Source organism: Micropterus dolomieu, linkage group LG04, assembly GCF_021292245.1.
Source record: "Micropterus dolomieu isolate WLL.071019.BEF.003 ecotype Adirondacks linkage group LG04, ASM2129224v1, whole genome shotgun sequence".
In the NCBI taxonomy this organism is placed as follows: Eukaryota; Metazoa; Chordata; class Actinopteri; order Centrarchiformes; family Centrarchidae; genus Micropterus; species Micropterus dolomieu.
The window spans coordinates 32,884,114-32,901,779 of NC_060153.1; the positions used below are offsets into that span (position 1 = coordinate 32,884,114).

Genomic DNA, 17,666 nt, shown 5'->3' on the forward strand with positions numbered 1-17,666 from the left:
GGGGGGGGGGGGGGGGGGGGGGGGGGCACATGATAATCACTCAGATGGGGATTAACGTCGCTTAGCTGTGTGTCATCATCCCGTTTTATTTAATCCTCCCCTGACTTTGTGATCCAAGATGGCTGCTCCGTGTATCAACAGTTAGTGAAACCTGTAGTTTTATACTGTTTAATAGCACTTCTGTGTATTCTGTGTCTCAGAAATTGTCGTACACAAAGTGCTGTCAGTGGACATGTTCCTACTGTGTTTAGTGTGCGTAAATACCGCGTAATGTGTTTTGATCAACCGACGTTGGTGACGGGCTAACCTGCCACCTGCCCGAGGTTTTCCATCAACTCTGCCGTGACGTCATTCCCTGCTCTGACTTTCGAGGTAAATGGAACGCACCATTAGTCCAATCCTGTGAACAAGATGCCAAGGGAGAGTAACTGAGAGTTGGAGGTCAGAATTTCCCGGTTCCCAGTCAGAAATTTCAACTGGAGGCAGATTTCCAACTCAGAAAGTCAGAACCTCACCAACCAACCCTGACACCAAATTCCAAGATAGCCGTTCCAAGCATCAACAGAGTGAAAGCTGTATTAATACACTGTTTATCTCACTTCTGTCTTATTTGTGTCTCATTAAATCAGTTGGACACACAGTCCAACTTGTACATGTAGACACGTTGCTACGGTACATGTTTGTGCAAAATACAACGTAATGCATTGTTATCAACTGGTATTGCTAACAGTGGCGAGAGGTGTCCATCTTGGTTTTCTGACTTAAAATCTGTTGTACTGGAACGCGGTCGCCTCGGGCGTGACCTCATTCCCAGCTCCGATTTCCAACTTCCGAGGTAAATGGAAAGCGCCATGGATGACCCAGTACAGGCAGAGAGCGCTAGCTTGTTTCCAGCTGGCTAGCCTGTTAGCAGTTAGCTCTCCAGCTGTAGTAGAAACTCTCTGGTGTGAACGAGGCTTTAGCCGTCAGTTTTTATTTTTTTATTGTGTGGGGAGCAAACCCATTGAGAGAATATCTCTTTTTAAAAGGCTGCTTGGCCAAGAAAGGCAGCAGAACAGCAAGTCCGACAGTACAGATGTAAAACGGCAACAATGCAATCAAAAAATTACCGGTGAAAATGACGTTATGTTCCTCAGGCGGTGTTGGGTGGCAGCAGCAGTGCGGTGTGATGTGATGGTGTAGCAGTAGAAGTGTTGGTCTCCTCAGTGTTCAGATGCTGTCAGACTGGTTTCCATCAGCTCCGGTTCCAGCTGATTATACAATCCACTCTGTTATTAGTGTCCTGGACTGAAGCCACATTGAGTCCGACATATAGCTGCTGTTTTTTCTCCTCAGCTGTTGTACTGATTTAAAAAAAGATATAAAGATTAGTGAGAGAGCTTTAGAGGTGCTGGGAGGTGGATTTTGTTCCCTTTGGACGGAGCCAGGCTAGCTGTTTCCAGTCTTTATGCAAAGCTAAGCTAGCTCCATATTTAGCGTACAGACATGAGTGGCATCAATCAGAACTCTCTGCAAGATGATGCAGGTTTCCCAACATGTGGAACTGTTCCTCTTCTCCGGAAACCTCATCACACCAACTCTGGTTTGGTTCGTCCTCTCTGGTCTCGGTCGCAGAGGAACCAAGACAACATGGCCCCATGTCCTGTTCTGATTTAGCTTTTTCTGGCTTTATTGCCAAAACATGCGTTACCTCTGACATAAAAACAGTCATTGGAAGATGAAGAAGGGGTTTTTGGATTAAAGAGCAGCCGACCACGATCCACCCGGCCCAAACAACCAGATCAGGCGTCACGGCGGGTGCGGAAAGAGAGCCAGGAGTAGAGCCACGCTGGCCCAGCTTGGACTTCTGCTCCTGAAGAGCTGGTCTCATATTGACAACGGAATTCAGAGTTTATTGTGCCCACATGGTTACAGAGACCTGCCCCATCAACATCCGGGATCAAGCACTCGGCAGGTGGTCCATGTTCAGAGCTGTCAGCGCAAGACTCCGGCAAGATGACAGGAGGTGGACTCAGTGTTTTACATCAATGGTGCTCAAATGCAGTCAAGATGGACTCTGTTTCCTAAATGTCTGACTGTTTATTGTGAAGATGAAACTTTCATGTTATCATCTGGTTGCTGCTGTTTACGTTCACCCCAGAAACAAATTCAAAACATGCACTGTGAACGTGTCTGTCTATATAAATAACTGTATATATTCTTTGATTTGATTTTATATGTTACCATATTGTTATATAGGCCTACACTTAATTATATGTTGTGTGTAGCATGAAGTAACTTCAAATTTCGTTTCGTTATGCAGCCTTGTGCTGTATAATGATTAATAACTACCTTGTACCTTGATTGGTTGGTTGGTAGACTTATTAGGTCCCACATCTTGGAACCATTAATTGCCGGTGGCGTCAGGTCTTTCTCTGAATGAACGGTCAGAGAGCCATAACTGCTCTTTCTCTGGTCACTGGGACATAAAACCTGCAGAATCAGCAGGAACATCTGAAACAGTTTGATGACTTTGCCCCAAAATAAGGTTTAAAAAGTTTTTTCCCCCCACAGGTTATACTTCTACTGCACATGCACAAGCTTCATTTACGGCTCTATCCAGAGCGCCACTGGCGTGACGCCATGAGCTCCTCCCACCTTGAACAAATGCTAAGCTAACTAAGGTTATGTATACAGTCAGCATGTACCATATACGTTTATAGCACCCCGGTATTTTCTGACACATACTGCAGATCACATCTGGAGCCTTTAACGCAGTAATTTGGTGGACATGTAGCACATCTGATCTGTCCACACCTGCTCCTCGCCGCCACCACATCATCTGAAAATGTCACAAATCTCAGCTGTGCTCTGACGTCTGTGGAGCCACCTGATTGGTTTAATTTGTTTCCTGGCTCGGCTGTTAGAAAGCAGACGATTGGCTTTCTTGTGCATACAGCCGCCATCTTTGGGCTTTCCCCGTAGGATTCTATTGAGGATTCTTTAAGTGTGGCGTCTCTTTCCCTTAAATCGTCTGTGGTTTAGTTACACTGCAGTAGGTTTCGGATGTTCAGCCCTGAGTGAGTAAGGAGAAGGGAGTCATACACAGTGAGGAAGACTTCCCTGTTTACAGATATCTTTGTTCTGCTTATTGCACATAAACCAGAAACATGTGATGACCTCTTATGCAGCTTCCAGTTACAAGGACCCAATTTCACACACAAGCATGTAATCGAGACGACCTGTTTATAGATTTTAACCGCATTGCCAAATGTCAAGGAGTTTCGGGTGCCTCTAGAGCATAGATGTTTAGCTTTATAGGGACAGTTTATTAACTTTAAGTCATGTGGCAGCTCTTCCTCAGCCTCCTTAATGGCTGGCCGATATTCCTCTGTCATAAAGAACTGTATCATCTGCATACATGTGGGTTCAGCTGTGGTTGCTCTGCAGAACCGTAAAGGGCCGAGCATCTAAAGTGAACATACTTACAAATTCCAGCCGTTTAATGGTTCAGCCCAGTGTGACTAATATTAATTACTCATAATAAATCTGTTTAATGTGTTTGTCTCTTTCAGCCAAAGACGTCAGACGGCCTCCCTGAGCCACCGGCCCCGCCCACCAAATCTTCAAGCCATCACAGTCTCCCGCCATGTCGCAGCTCGGCGACAGACGAGCAACCGCACGTCGGCAACTACCGCCTGATGAAGACCATCGGCAAGGGCAACTTCGCCAAAGTGAAACTGGCCAGACACACGCTGACCGGCCGAGAGGTGAGAACATAACGCGGAGTTCAGACCCAGACACAAGCAGGACAACGATTACTGGGATATTATTTTAAAATAAACAGGAGGTTAGCTCTTAGTTTGACCGCTGATTCAGCCTCTCACCAGCAGTGACACACAGCTGATTATGGGATTTAAGCTGCTTCTTCTCCGAGTCATAACTCAGTCAAACCTGAATACACAGACATGATAAACATATTTTATACTCGGTGGGATTTGCAATTTCAGAGATTTCAGTGAGTGATTCTAAAAACCAAGAATGGAAGAATGAACTCACAATGTGACGAGCGTGCAGAACGCTGCTGGCCATTTGAAAATGATGCGTTCTTGCTGGGTTAAGATATTATATTTATTTTTAAAAGATTTTCTTTGTTGGAAAAAATATTTTTATCAGAATCACTTTGAATGTTCTTCCTCTGATTTTTGAAGTGATCCACTGCTTGGCATCAAAAAGTCCAGCCTTTTCAGCGCCTCATATAACGCTCGCCAAGCGGCGACTCCGACACGCCCTCAGAAACAGCGAGCTGCAGCACACAGCTCTCCTCTCCCTTCCAAACACTAGCTACCCTCCAGGCAGTCAGTGGACATAAAGTTGTTCCTGTGATGTAGAGACAGAGCTCAGTTAAAACTTTATGGATACAGATTAATAACTCGCCGCTCTGAAACTCTCGCTCCAGTACGGCTGAACCCGAGCCGTTTACCGGCTTCTCGGTGACCCGCCCTACTCTGCTTCTGATTGGCTAGTAGTCCTTAACTAGGAACTGAGCATGTGCAACTCCCAACAAAGATCATTTAGAGACAAGATGTATCACTCCATAGCTAAAACGAAGCCTTCAACACAGGCTGAAAAGAGGAGCTGCAGCAATGTGCAGTTTGACAAAAAATATTTATTAAACCATATAAACCTGTTCTGGTACAACCTCTAAATAAGATTTTGAACCTGAAAATGAGCAGAATACCACCTCTTTAAAGTTTTCTTCAGTGATAGTTTTGTGTTCACTGCTAACATTTAAATCCTCTGCTTTAAATGGGGCCAGTTGGGGGAACCAGTATTAGACTTTAAAAGGCCCTGCTCTACTGGAATCACTGTTAGTGGATGAATACAGAGCTGATAAACTAATATCTGTCCTCTCTCTGTCACTGTTAAACACACGAGGCATTAAATGTGCTGTCACGGTGATGAAAAGGATCAAAGATGATCTTTTAAACCAGCTGCCTCCAGCTGCTTTGATTTTCTCATATCTTCAACCAGTCACGTGACTTTCCGATGCAGCTCTAACCTGGTGGCGAGCGTCACGACTCGCGGCGGCTTCTGGATGAATTATTGATCCTGCAGACGTCAGCAGCTCAGAGCCGATTGGTCAGGAGATCAAGCTGTTTGTGTGTGTGTGTGTGTGTGTGTGTGTGTGTGTGACGTTTTACACTTATTTTAAGATTCAGGAGAAGTCAGAGCCGTCCAATCAGCTGCTCAGTTTCTCTCTGGAGACGTCAGACTGGGAGGAGGAGGTGGAGGAGGTCTCCAGCTTCTGAAGCAGCTGGTTTCCTGTTTGAACTCCTCTCTGCTGCAGTCGATTTTAATCTCATTGATCACCTTTTAAAGCATTTTTTGGTCTCGAGCCTGAAACAAACTCCTGCTGACTCAGCGACTGCAATCACTTTCTATTTGGTTGAATTCTCCAGCCAAAGCTTGCACTAAAAAGGGCTTCATGTAAAAGAAAAAAAGAAAAGTTAATTTGTTAATTAGGTGTTATAAAGTAAAGTAGATAAAGGTGGTAAAGAGTATCTTACCAGCACTTTAATCTTTTTAGGAAAGTACTAGCTTGCACCAACTTACTTTATTGTCTCATGTTACCAGGAAGTTTCTTTTGAAATACAAAAATAACTTTAACAGAACTAAATCAAGGAAATCCCTTTCACTTTCAGCCACATGTTGTTTTTCACTTTCAAGATTTTATTTAGATTTCCCTAAATGTACAATCTACCTCATATACATATCCAGCATCAACAACAACAACACACACAACTAAATGGTTATGAAAATATAGATCAAATATAAGACACAGTTTACTCATGAACCTGTGGTTGTAAAGTCACAGTCCGACTCAGTAGGTTATTAATGATTTCTTTTTGCATAGGTTCAAACTGACGAAAGTTTTAGACGTGGATTTTACATGTATTCTACTCACTTTTAAACCACATTTAGGCCTGTTTGTTCCAGCTGCACCACAGCAGTCGTCCTCACATCAGAAATACTCACATCATCTCCAGTTTAATAACTAAGATATGAATGTTCCAATCAGTGCGACTAGCCTACAATATGAAAGATTACTGTTCATTGTTGTTGTTTTGTAGGTTACACATCAGTTTAAACAGTGATTACTGCAGTAATGTAGCGCACAGTGAGTGTTTTCACTGCAACTGTCCACAGAGTCACAGTGTGACACCTAAAGACGGACAGGTTTTACTCTGTGCTGAGGATAAATCCACGCTGTGCGCAGATCTGTCCTTACATCGACGACAGATTGATCATAAAGACGGTCATGTTTAAGATCATGTTTGGATGAAAAACTAATAGCCTATCCAACCGGGATTTTAAAGCTTTTAAAGATAAAAATGCGTTCAGATATGTGCTTTGATATCGACAGCATGCATGAGGAAATGAAATGGTGTGTCAGACAGCCGCCTCCTCGGGAGGAGGTTAGGTTCACAGGAAAGGTTTATGGAGTTACTGATCTAGATTTTATCTGATCACGCTCTCTGAAACAGAAAACCCAGAGTTTCCTCAACATACTCAGAATGTTCACTTATCCCACTTTCTGAAACAGGCTCCAGCTCAACCTTCATATCTGAAGAACGTGAACTACAAGTCAACTAGGGCTGCAACTAACGATTATTTTATTAGTTGATCAAGCTGTCAATTATTGTTTCCATTAATCAATTACTTGTTTTGTCAGAAAATGTTTCCAAAAGCCCAAGAGGACATCCTGAAATGTCTTATTATGTCCACAATCCAAAGAGATTCAGTTTACTGACATAGAAAAGTAAAGAAACAGAAAATATTCACATTCACAAAGAAGCTGGAATCGGAGAGAAATTACTCAAATCGATTCATTGATAATTGAAATAGGCTGTGATTAATGTAATATTGTCGATTTACACACCGCAGCAACGCGCACACACACTCGGCGGTGCGGAGCAGAATGGGCCGTCCACAGCTAACCGCTGCGCTGTAGTAACATTACAACTAAATTTCCAAAGAAAGCAACATGAAAAACAGCTGCAGGCATCCGACACACTGCGCTCGTCAGTTAGTGAGCTTCAAACGAGGCTTTCCGTTCAGTTTCTCTCGACTGTCCCTCAGGATCACAACGTTAGTTCAACATTGCCCAGCCTGCTAGCCACATTAACCGCGCAGTATGCTAACGCCAAGTTAGCTAAGCTTTAAAATAAGCAGTAAAACAACACAAAGCACGGCAACACTTGCAGCTTCCAAGTTTGAAGTCATAATTTTTAATTTTGTGGTTATCGTGACAGGCCTACATAAAGCCCTGCATGGGCCCGTGTCAACCAAAGCGTGTTTTTCTGACGCCAGCGTCTTTTTTTCAATTCATTGAAATGGGAGCGCCGCGTTTTTACAAGCTGGTAAAAACAGCAGCAGCGCGACGAGGCGCTGAGAAAAATCTTTTCCGGTTGCAGAGAGTTGAAAAATGTTCAACTTTGGGGAAAAAACGTTGCGCTCGTCACTGTCACTTTTTACTCAGCTGTCCAATCACAGTAGAGGAGGGGGGGGGGGGGCAAATACCACACCGTAGCAACGGTTACTATCCTGGAATCGGGCTTCCTTAAACCTCAGCTCTTGGACCAAACTCGCCGAGATGTTTACTCGACCACAAAATCTCACAAACCCACATACGTCCTCTCTACCTGCTTCACTTCATACAGAGCGAGGACTCTACTCTGTGTTGACATTTTTACCTCCAGTAAAGTTCGGTAGAACTACTTGCAACAAATGTATCATAGCAACCAAAGCAGTCGGAAAAAACGCCCGCTAGCGCTCCCTGCTGGGCGTTTTCAGAAGAGCAGCTGCCGTTTTCAGCTGGCAAAAAACGCTTTGGTGGACACGGGCCCTCAGTCCTAGCGCGGCCCTGGCCTGATACGCTCAGAGCCTGGTCTGGCCCGACAGCTTATCAGTTCTTGGCCTGAATCCGACTGGAGCCTTTACCAGCCTACCGCTGCAGCCATTAAAAGAGTTCAAATGGTTATTGGTATTTATTTTCATTTCGCCATTAAGTTAATTTAGAAAAAACGTTTGGAGCGGCCGAAAGTGAGGTGACGACCACGTTAGCCTCTCAAATCAACACTTGACTTGCCTACAATGAAATCCAGAGATATAAAACACTTCAAGCACATTACAATGTTAGTTTAAAGGGTTTTTTTATCACCACCAGAGTAAAAATCTGAGACAGGCTGTTGCTCGCTTCGTCTTTCTTTGTTTTACCGTCTCCAACTTCTCTTAATTGATGGCGATCTAAACCCCATCGAGGAGAAGCCTGATACAGGCCTGATGTCCGCATGCCTCCACGTCCTTGTTATTGTCACAGGATGTAAAAGTCTTCCAACACAAACATCTGATCTGGAGTCAAATGTGAGAATCAGGTCATGAGTCGATGACTTTTCAATATTTGTGACGCGTCTTCCCTTCCTGCAGGTCGCCATCAAGATCATCGACAAAACTCAGCTGAACCCCACCAGTCTGCAGAAGGTAGGCTGTGACCTCTGACCTCTGATCACCTTCAGCACTCAACACTCCCATCATTTAGAGCCCGGCCGATAAATCGATCTATAGTCTGTCCACCAGAGGGCGCTCTGCAGCACACGTGTTTGGAACAGCTGTAACAATCAAAGGTGTCTGACATAACAAACGTTAGAGATAATCTTTGTTTATGTTATGCGTTTCTGAAAAGAAGAAAAAACAGAATATTGGCCGATGTATCGCAATATCGGATTTTCAAATTCCATCTCGGTCGGGCTTTACCAGCATTACAACACAGAGGAAGCACTCCATGGCAACCAACACAACTTCCTGTATGTGAATAAGTATCACGATAATATGACATCATTAATAGAAGTAGAGCCGGTGAACGGTCTGAAGACTGAAGACGTAGACGCCTCATCAAATCTCTCACTGATTGATTTTGTCTCTTCAGCTGTTTAGGGAGGTCAGTGTGATGAAGACCCTCAACCACCCCAACATCGGTGAGTCTCCTCCTCCATAAACAGCTTCTACACTTTCTCCTTCTTCATGTTATCGATCCGTGTGACTAACAGCTAATGGAGCAAATAAAGAATGTTGTGATTATCTAATTAAAGCAACAGAGTGCATGGAATCAAGCATGAGCATGGAAAACAAGAGCTCAGTATATGGCAGAAAACTCAGCATTTTGCAGCACTAGTATTCAGTATATGGCAGAAAACTCAGTATTTTGCAGCACTAGTATTCAGTATTTGGCAGGGGAGCTCAGCATTTTGCAGCACTAGTATTCAGTATATGGCAGAAAACTCAGTATTTTGCAGCACTAGTATTCAGTATTTGGCAAGGGAGCTCAGCATTTTGCAGCACCAGTATTCAGTATATGGCAGAAAACTCAGTATTTTGCAGCACTAGTATTCAGTATTTGGCAAGGGAGCTCAGCATTTTGCAGCACCAGTATTCAGTATTTGGCAGGGGAGCTCAGTATTTTGCAGCACTATTATTCAGTATTTGGCAGCAGTGTAGAGCTCAGTATTTGGCAGCAGTGTAGAGCTCAGTATTTGGCAGCAGTAGAGCTCAGTATTTGGCGGCAGTGTAGAGCTCAGTATTTGGCAGCAGAAGAGCTCAGTATTTGGCGGCAGTGTAGAGCTCAGTATTTGGCGGCAGTGTAGAGCTCAGTATTTGGCAGCAGTAGAGCTCAGTATTTGGCAGCAGTGTAGAGCTCAGTATTTGGCAGCAGTGTAGAGCTCAGTATTTGGCAGCAGTGTAGAGCTCAGTATTTGGCAGCAGTGTAGAGCTCAGTATTTGGCAGCAGTGTAGAGCTCAGTATTTGACAGTACATTTCTGTTGTTTTCAGTGAAGCTGTTTGAGGTGATTGAGACGGAGAAAACTCTGTACCTGGTCATGGAGTACGCCAGCGGAGGTAAGACCAGCTCACCTGTCTGTCCACATGACCAGTGATGGAGAAAGAAATGAAGGCGTCATAATAAAGTCAGCTGGAGGTTTTGTGTGTGTGACGCGTCTGCTTACCTGTCTGTCTGTGTCAGGTGAGGTCTTCGACTACCTGGTTGCTCACGGACGGATGAAGGAGAAGGAGGCCAGAGCCAAGTTTCGCCAGGTAGGAGATCTACGACACTGTCGGATCCTCAATATCCCATAATGCACTGTGTCCAAGGTTCTTTCTCTGTAACATTCATAACAGCACAACAATAAGATGCTAACGCTAGCTGCTAACGCCCAGGATCCAAGTCACTGAGGATTAGTTTATTACTCCAGTCGAGTCTGAGGTGTCCTACGAAGGCCACAGTATGAAGTTTAGTTTCTAATAATTCTTCTTCCTGTTTGTGTCAGATTGTGTCTGCTGTGGAGTACTGTCACCAGAAGAGGATCGTACACAGGGACCTGAAGGTACACACCAACACACACACACACACACATAAACTAAATCAAATTGAACAATTACTCAAAATCTTATTGACATCACAATTTGTCCTACGCTAATTTTCTGGACAGAACGTGTGTTAAAATATCTTTTTAAATGAAATATAGTCGTGCTGACATACACATCGTATTCTACAGACTTAAGTCAACATTTAGTTTGGTACAGAGCTTCTAAAGAATCCAACCGTAACCATTTAAAAATGTTTTCAATGAAAATGAGAATAATGATGCTAAAAAACTATCATTTACTATAATATCACAAATCATATCGCAAATTGCAATATCGGTCAATATATTTGCGGTGCTGCCGTCAGCGCTCCGGGACACTTTCTTTTCACGTGGTCATGCTGCTTCGCATGTTCGTGGACAGCAGTTGTGCTGCAGTGAGGCTCACGGAGAAGCACACTGTGAAGTGTCTGTCAAAAATACTCCCAACCTTTAGATGGTCAAAGGCACCGTCTTGTAGCTTGTCCAGGGGGAATCCCTTCTAACACCGGATGCAACGACGCTTCAACACACGTAATACGAGTAAACATATTTACGTAACCAATTATGTCGACTGCATCAACGTCGCCCCAGCCCCCATTCATCATGAGCTGAACTCAAAGATTTAAGACTTTCTCTATGAACTCAAAAGGCCTATTTCTCTAAAATATTGTTCACAAATCTGTCAAAATCTGTGTTAGTGAGTTAGTTCTCCTTTGCTGAGATAATTCATCCACCTCACAGGTGTGGCATATCCAGATGCTGATCCGACAGCATGGGGATTGCACAGGTGTGCCTTAAACTGGCCACGATAAAAGGCCTCAGGCTGGCCACGATAAAAGGCCTCAGGCTGGCTACAATAAAAGACCTCAGGCTGGCCACAATAAAAGAAATTCAGGCTGGCTACAATAAAAGAAATTCAGGCTGGCTACAATAAAAGAAATTCAGGCTGGCTACAATAAAAGAAATTCAGGCTGGCTACAAAAAAAGGCCTCAGGCTGGCTACAATAAAAGGCCACTCGAAGTCTTAGATCTTTGAGTTCAGCTCATGATGAATGGGGGCAAAAACAAAAGTGCTGCGTTTATAATTTCGTTCAGTGTATGTATGATTCTTCTAAAATACTTGCTCTTTCTTATGTTTCTACCTGCTGTGTTTACTGTTGACAGTGTTGGGCAAGTTACTTTGAGAGTAATCAGTTGTATTACAAAATTACTGTCTCTGAATTGTAAGGCTTTACGCTACTTTTGAGTTACTGTCACTGCTGTTTAACCCTAACCGTAGTGATGTGCAGAGTTTAGTATATATTATATCGGGTGGGTCCATGTCATAAAAATTAACCTACTGATTGATGGGTGGGGATTGGCTGGATAGGATGAATCTGTTGGAACGGGTATAATGTTAGTGAATGTTTTTGTAGTAATGCGTGATATAACTGCGGTACACCAAAAAGCAATACATTCCTGTAACTGCGTTACTCCCAACACTGATTGTTGTTGAGTCACCAAAGCAAATTCCTGGCAACAAATCAGATTATTTTGCTGCACATAAGCAGATTGTGCCTTTTTTTTAAATGAACGTTTTGTGCTGTGATTGATTGGGTAAAGAAATAAAAGCCTCTCTCCGTCTCAGGCTGAGAACCTCCTGCTGGATGCCGACATGAACATTAAAATCGCAGACTTCGGCTTCAGTAACGAGTTCACGCTGGGCAGCAAGCTGGACACGTTCTGCGGCTCGCCTCCTTACGCCGCTCCTGAACTCTTCCAGGTGAACGCTCGGCTCCTCCCACCGCACCTGCCGCTCACAGCAGGCTGAGCGGCTGCATTAAAACATAAAGGAGATGTTTTAGACACAATTATTTCCCACGTTTATAACGCTTGTGACATATTTTAGCATTTGTTAATCTAGATTAGATTGATTCATGTTCTTTTTCAAAGCAACACAAATCCAAGTTACAGAAGAAGTTTAAAACTTTATTCGAGGATGAAAATGTGTCCTGATGTATTTAAAGATTAAACTGAATGTTTTAAATTCTTTTTAGAAATGCTTTAATCAAGTAGTGAACGTGCAGCACCCGAGGGCGGTGACACGAGTTAGTGTGTTATGAAGTAGAGGGCTGCTGGGTAATGTAGTTCTGTAACCCTGCAGGGGAAGAAGTACGAGGGCCCCGAGGTGGACGTCTGGAGTCTGGGAGTGATTCTCTACACGCTGGTCAGCGGCTCGCTGCCCTTCGACGGACAGAACCTCAAGGTGTGGACAAAATAACGGAAACGCCTTTCACCAAAGTTCACCAACAACGATATAGACAGCCTGAGTCCCTCCCTTCTCGTATTGTGGAAGAAAAATGTCCAGTAGTCAGCGGCGAAAGGCAACAAATGTTTTTGTCTTGTTTGAATTACGTTTTGAATTAACCGGAGCACAGCACTAAATTGTCACGGATTTATTTACAGTCGCCTCAGGAAACAAAACCATCAGGGAGAGCATGGCCGACATAACAAAGAAAAACAATTATACCCTATATAGTCCACTCAATGTACCCCAGAATGCATTTTGAAAAGTAGTGTACAACCAATGGTCACTAACCAAGCCCTGGATACCATGATGCGTTGCGCTGATTGAAAAAAACTGTCCACCGGCTGATTGTCCGACGGCAATGACATAATTAACGGCGCCGAAATAACGATCGGAGTAGTGTCCAAAAGTGTTGTTTTAATAATGAGAGTGATTCACTATATAGTGCTCTACATACAACTCCCTACAGAGGGGGAGGGAGGAGTGAATGAGTGGGGATTTCGGACACAGTCATTGTTCTAAGCTAACGCTCTACGGGAAGTAAGAAAACCCCAAATAATCAAATTACTAAAGACAAATAAAAGTGCACGTTTTTACATTTAAGAAGCTTAAACAAGAGAATGATTGGAATATATTTAAAAATAGCTGTGGGTAAATTTTTTAGTTGATTGACTAATCGATGCTCTATGGGACGCTAATGGTTTTCCCAGAGGCTAGCTGCTGGTATCGCTGTCACTGATGGTCATGTGTCTCTAATTCAGTTTCACATGGACTTTACTGAAGAACCTTCCTCATCACATACAAACTGTGTTTTGGTTTGTTGAAGCTCTTTGAATTAATTTTCCACACACAGTCCACGAACTAACGTTCATTAGCCGACGTTAGCTAAGTAAGAAACACTCGTTAGCTCATTAGTGTGTGTGTGTGTGTGTGTGTGTAGGAGCTGAGGGAGCGTGTTCTCCGAGGAAAGTACCGGATCCCCTTCTACATGTCGACTGACTGTGAGAACCTGCTGAAGAAGCTGCTGGTCCTGAACCCGGGGAAACGAGGCAGCCTGCAGGTAAAAAAAACAGCAGCTTCAAAACGCTAGCTGCGCTTTCTGAAGCTGCTTCACAATAAAAGCCTCTGAGTGGTTTCCAGTGGGAAGGTCTTTTACTGTGAAGGAACTGTGTTGGTGCTGGATTAACAGCAGGTGGCACCATCGTAACACTTTTCTGTTTTTCGCTAAATTACCACTGACTGTGTCGATCTCGTTCTCGGGCAGCAGTCTGTCATCGTGATGTTGGCCTTTGTTTACTCGTTGTTTAGATGTTGTTTGACTGTGAAAAGAGATTTCCTCTGTAGAGGACAGAAAAGACTGAACTGTTTGTTTGTTTCTCAGCAAATCATGAAGGATCGATGGATGAACGTCGGCTACGAGGACAAGGACCTGAAGTCATACACCGAACCAGAACAAGACTTCAACGACCCCAAACGCATCGGTCAGACAAACGCACACGCACACATTACACCTGCTAATCATCAGTACGTTGTGCACTGTGTCTAAACTTCACAGAGCTGTTAGCATGGCTGCAGACAGGACGTCCTGAGTGTACTGTGTGTTTTCTGACCAATCAGAGCTGATGGGGACGATGGGCTTCCCTCAGGAGGAAGTGATGAAGGCGCTGGAGGGCCAGAAATACAACGAGGTGACGGCGATATACCTGCTGCTGGGGAGGAAACCTGCTGAGGTTTGTTACGTCTTCTTCATCTCACACACATCAGATTTATCGCTGCAGGACACGTTTTAGCCTAGCTTAGCATAAAGATTGGAAGCAGGGGGAAACTGCTAGCCTTGCCTCATTAACGTAAACCTCTGTTGTGGCGCTCTCCAGCAGTTGGAGGGCATCGCGTCTGTGTCCAGCGGTAACCTGGTTCAACGGCTACGACCCAGCAACGACCTCAACGGCTCCGGTCACTCCCCCGCCCACTCCCGCAACGTATCGACCAATCAGAAGCAGCGGCGTTTCAGCGACCACGGTGAGTTACTGTTTGCTCTGTTCACACTCACATACAGCTGTAAATACTGTAATCACCAGGGCTGTGTTAGACTATTAACCACAGAGTCTGTGTTTGCTCTCTGTCCTGGGTCTCAGTGGCGCCCTCTATCCCCCCACCCGTCTCCTACATCAAGCGAAGTCATGCCAACAGCGTGGAGAGCGACAAGAAGGACGAGCCGGCCTCACCCATGGGAGCTCCAGACCGCAGGAGGTCAGCCACAGCCTCAGGGGTGAGAGGATTCAGATTCTGGTCTGAGCCAGGTCCTGATACCCATGTTTAAACCAGTGTTTAAGGTCAGCCAGCATGTTGGTTCCCTCTCTGTCAAATTTTTGCCGTAGCCTGACGTGCACCTCTCCCAACAAATTACTACACGTCGCGCCGACACGAGCACAGGAACTGCATTTGGTCAACTTCCAGCTTGTCCTCCTTCTTCTGCCTCAACCGACTCGAGTCGTACCAAGCAGGAACCTCCGGGTCTGACCGCCTTAAACCTGCGTCCTCTCCAGCAGCCAGCAGGGGGCGACTCCAGCGGCTGCAGAAAGAAGTGTGATTGTATAGAAGTCTGTGAGAAAATGTTTCTACTTGTCAGCTGATTTATTCCCTCAGTAAACACTTTCCTGATGAGTTTATGGTCTCAGTCGCTAGTTTCAAGTCTTCTTCAACACAGCATGATGTTCATTTAGTAAATTATGGTCCCATTTAGAGGAACAGAGACCTGGAAGCAGGGGAGGCTTTAGGGCGGGGCTACAAGGTGACTGACATGTCACTACTATGGCGACCTGTCAATCAGGGTAGAGGCGACTCGTATTCGCTGCTCTGTGTACATTTAACCAGCGCCGCTGAAAAAGCTCATCAGGCTGCTCATTTTTCAGTTAGTAAGTTTTGTTTTAAGCCTGTTTGTCGCTATCACAGCTAATATCACAGTTAAGGTGAATTACAGATGCACCTTGCTAACCAAGCTAGCTAGCTTCACCCTCTTGTCCAAATATGCTCACGTCCGGTGCCCGGTTGCAAAAAATCAACATGGCGATTGCCAAACTGGCAAATTATACCATCTCCTCCGACGCGTTCTCTCGTTTCTGCGTTTTAGTAATTTCACTAAACTGCTCTTCAACATCGATCAGCTCCGCTTCCAACGTGATCCGCTCACTTTCAGTCGCCGTTGTTTGTAGTAGGCTACACCAACGAAGAAGAAACTGGACACGGAGGAACATAGAAACCCCCCCCGCTTGTTCCTCAGAGGAGGAACTCTTCAGATATTAACGACCCGGTGATCTTTCCTAAATCACCAGGATGTTTGTTCAGGTTGTGGCTGTAATGACCTCTGCATCCTGTTTGAACTGTTGGATCAGTGAGGTACAACTGTCTCCCTTACAGAGCATAACTCGGAGGAACACGTACGTCAATGAGAGGACGAGTACTGAACGCCACTCGGCCGCTGTCTCCAACGGGAAGGACAGCAGGTGAGGCGAATCCTGGGAGTTTTCATTGATCGCATGCTGTTTTTCTCCAGATCAATAACTCGTCTGTCTCTGTTTCAGTCTGCCCGAGGTACCCGCAGCATCCCCCTCCCCGTCGCCGAGGGCAACCGTGTCCTCCACACGGACGCGTCACGTCAAGTCCATGTCGGCGTCGGGACATCCCATGAAGTCCTGCCTGCCTCCCATCGACGACACCGCAGAGTATCAGAGGTCAGCACTCACCTGCGCCGCTGTAACTTCATTGTTCACGTCTCCACGCCGCAGTGAAACAGCGAAACCCGTTTATATGTTAACGCCCTCTCCTCCCGCCCCCAGCTCCCCCCAGCAGCCCCCGTCATCGCCTTCTGCCTTCAGCATCACCAGCAGCAGCACCACCACGCCGGACCGGACCCGCTTCCCTCGCGGTTCCTCCAGCCGCTCCACCTTCCACGGCGCTCAGCTTCGAGACCGACGACCCGCCACCTACAACGGCCCGCCGGACTCGCCCAGCCTGTCGCAGCACGGCGCCTCATCGCTGGCCTCGCCCCGCCGCGGCACCTCCACCTCCCTCATTGGCAAGATCACCTCCAAGTTTGGACGCAGGTCAGTAAGAGCTCAGGAGTCAGAGTAGTCGCTGGGTTCTGGAGGATCCTCCACGCTTCATGCAGATTCAGTTTAGTTATTTGTTTCGTATCGTTGCCGCTGCTCTGCCTGCAACGAGAATAAAAGCTGCTGATCTTACCTGAAAGAAGAAGAGTCAGTTTAAGAAAATTACAAAACCGTATGCTACCCTTCTGTTCTTAAACGTCTATTAAACTGCTATTCTGAGCGCATAAATGTGTTCACACTGAGAAGTGTGGCAAAAAGCAGTGCACCATGGGTACCCAGACGGTGCACGCCGGACACTTCTCACCCTCACCAGCCGCCATCTTGGCTACGCAGTGGAAAGGGAGGGGCCACTAATGTATTTTTAGACTTAAAAATTCAAAGCAACATCGTTCAGAGACCCTGTAACTCGGGACTCACTGGTGTCACGGGGCACAGATTGTCCTGTAGGTGACAGATCCTGGACAAATTCAACCAAAACTATCAGAATGGAGAGAAAGCAGTTAGAACATACAGTATCTCACAAAAGTGAGTCCGCCCCTCACATTATTATATTAATATTAATATTTGATAATATCTTTTAATGTGACAACAATGCTACAATGTAAAGTAGACCAAATTATCAACAGGCAGAAAGAAAAATATATTGAATACCGGAAAGAAACGAGGGCGGCGCGGTGGTGCAGTGGTTAGCGCTGTCGCCTCACTGCTCAGGCGACTGAGCTGGTTGGAGTTTGCATGTTCTCCCCGGGTGCTCCGGCTTCCTCCCACCGTCCAAAGACATGCAGGCTAGGTAAATTGGTGTCTCTAAAATTGTCCTTAGGTGTAAGTGT

At 45.3% G+C, this 17,666-nt stretch overlaps 1 protein-coding gene across 5 annotated transcripts in view; it reads left to right on the top strand.

The window, feature by feature from the left end:
* The window catches only part of LOC123970372 (serine/threonine-protein kinase MARK1-like), a 30,303-nt gene that overhangs the window by 6,097 nt on the left and 6,540 nt on the right, over positions 1-17,666 (top strand). For 2 of the 5 annotated variants that reach the window (XM_046048387.1, XM_046048385.1), the window contains exons 2-17: positions 3,555-3,749; positions 8,470-8,523; positions 8,969-9,017; positions 9,869-9,934; positions 10,059-10,129; positions 10,363-10,419; positions 12,068-12,202; positions 12,584-12,685; positions 13,668-13,787; positions 14,109-14,208; positions 14,345-14,457; positions 14,602-14,746; positions 14,863-14,996; positions 16,145-16,230; positions 16,309-16,458; positions 16,564-16,830. In XM_046048387.1, coding sequence (XP_045904343.1) covers positions 3,555-3,749; positions 8,470-8,523; positions 8,969-9,017; positions 9,869-9,934; positions 10,059-10,129; positions 10,363-10,419; positions 12,068-12,202; positions 12,584-12,685; positions 13,668-13,787; positions 14,109-14,208; positions 14,345-14,457; positions 14,602-14,746; positions 14,863-14,996; positions 16,145-16,230; positions 16,309-16,458; positions 16,564-16,830 — 1,844 coding nt within the window. The remainder of the gene's footprint in view (positions 1-3,554; positions 3,750-8,469; positions 8,524-8,968; positions 9,018-9,868; positions 9,935-10,058; positions 10,130-10,362; positions 10,420-12,067; positions 12,203-12,583; positions 12,686-13,667; positions 13,788-14,108; positions 14,209-14,344; positions 14,458-14,601; positions 14,747-14,862; positions 14,997-16,144; positions 16,231-16,308; positions 16,459-16,563; positions 16,831-17,666) is intronic. The other 3 variants (XM_046048386.1, XM_046048389.1, XM_046048388.1) reach the window with 3 other exon arrangements.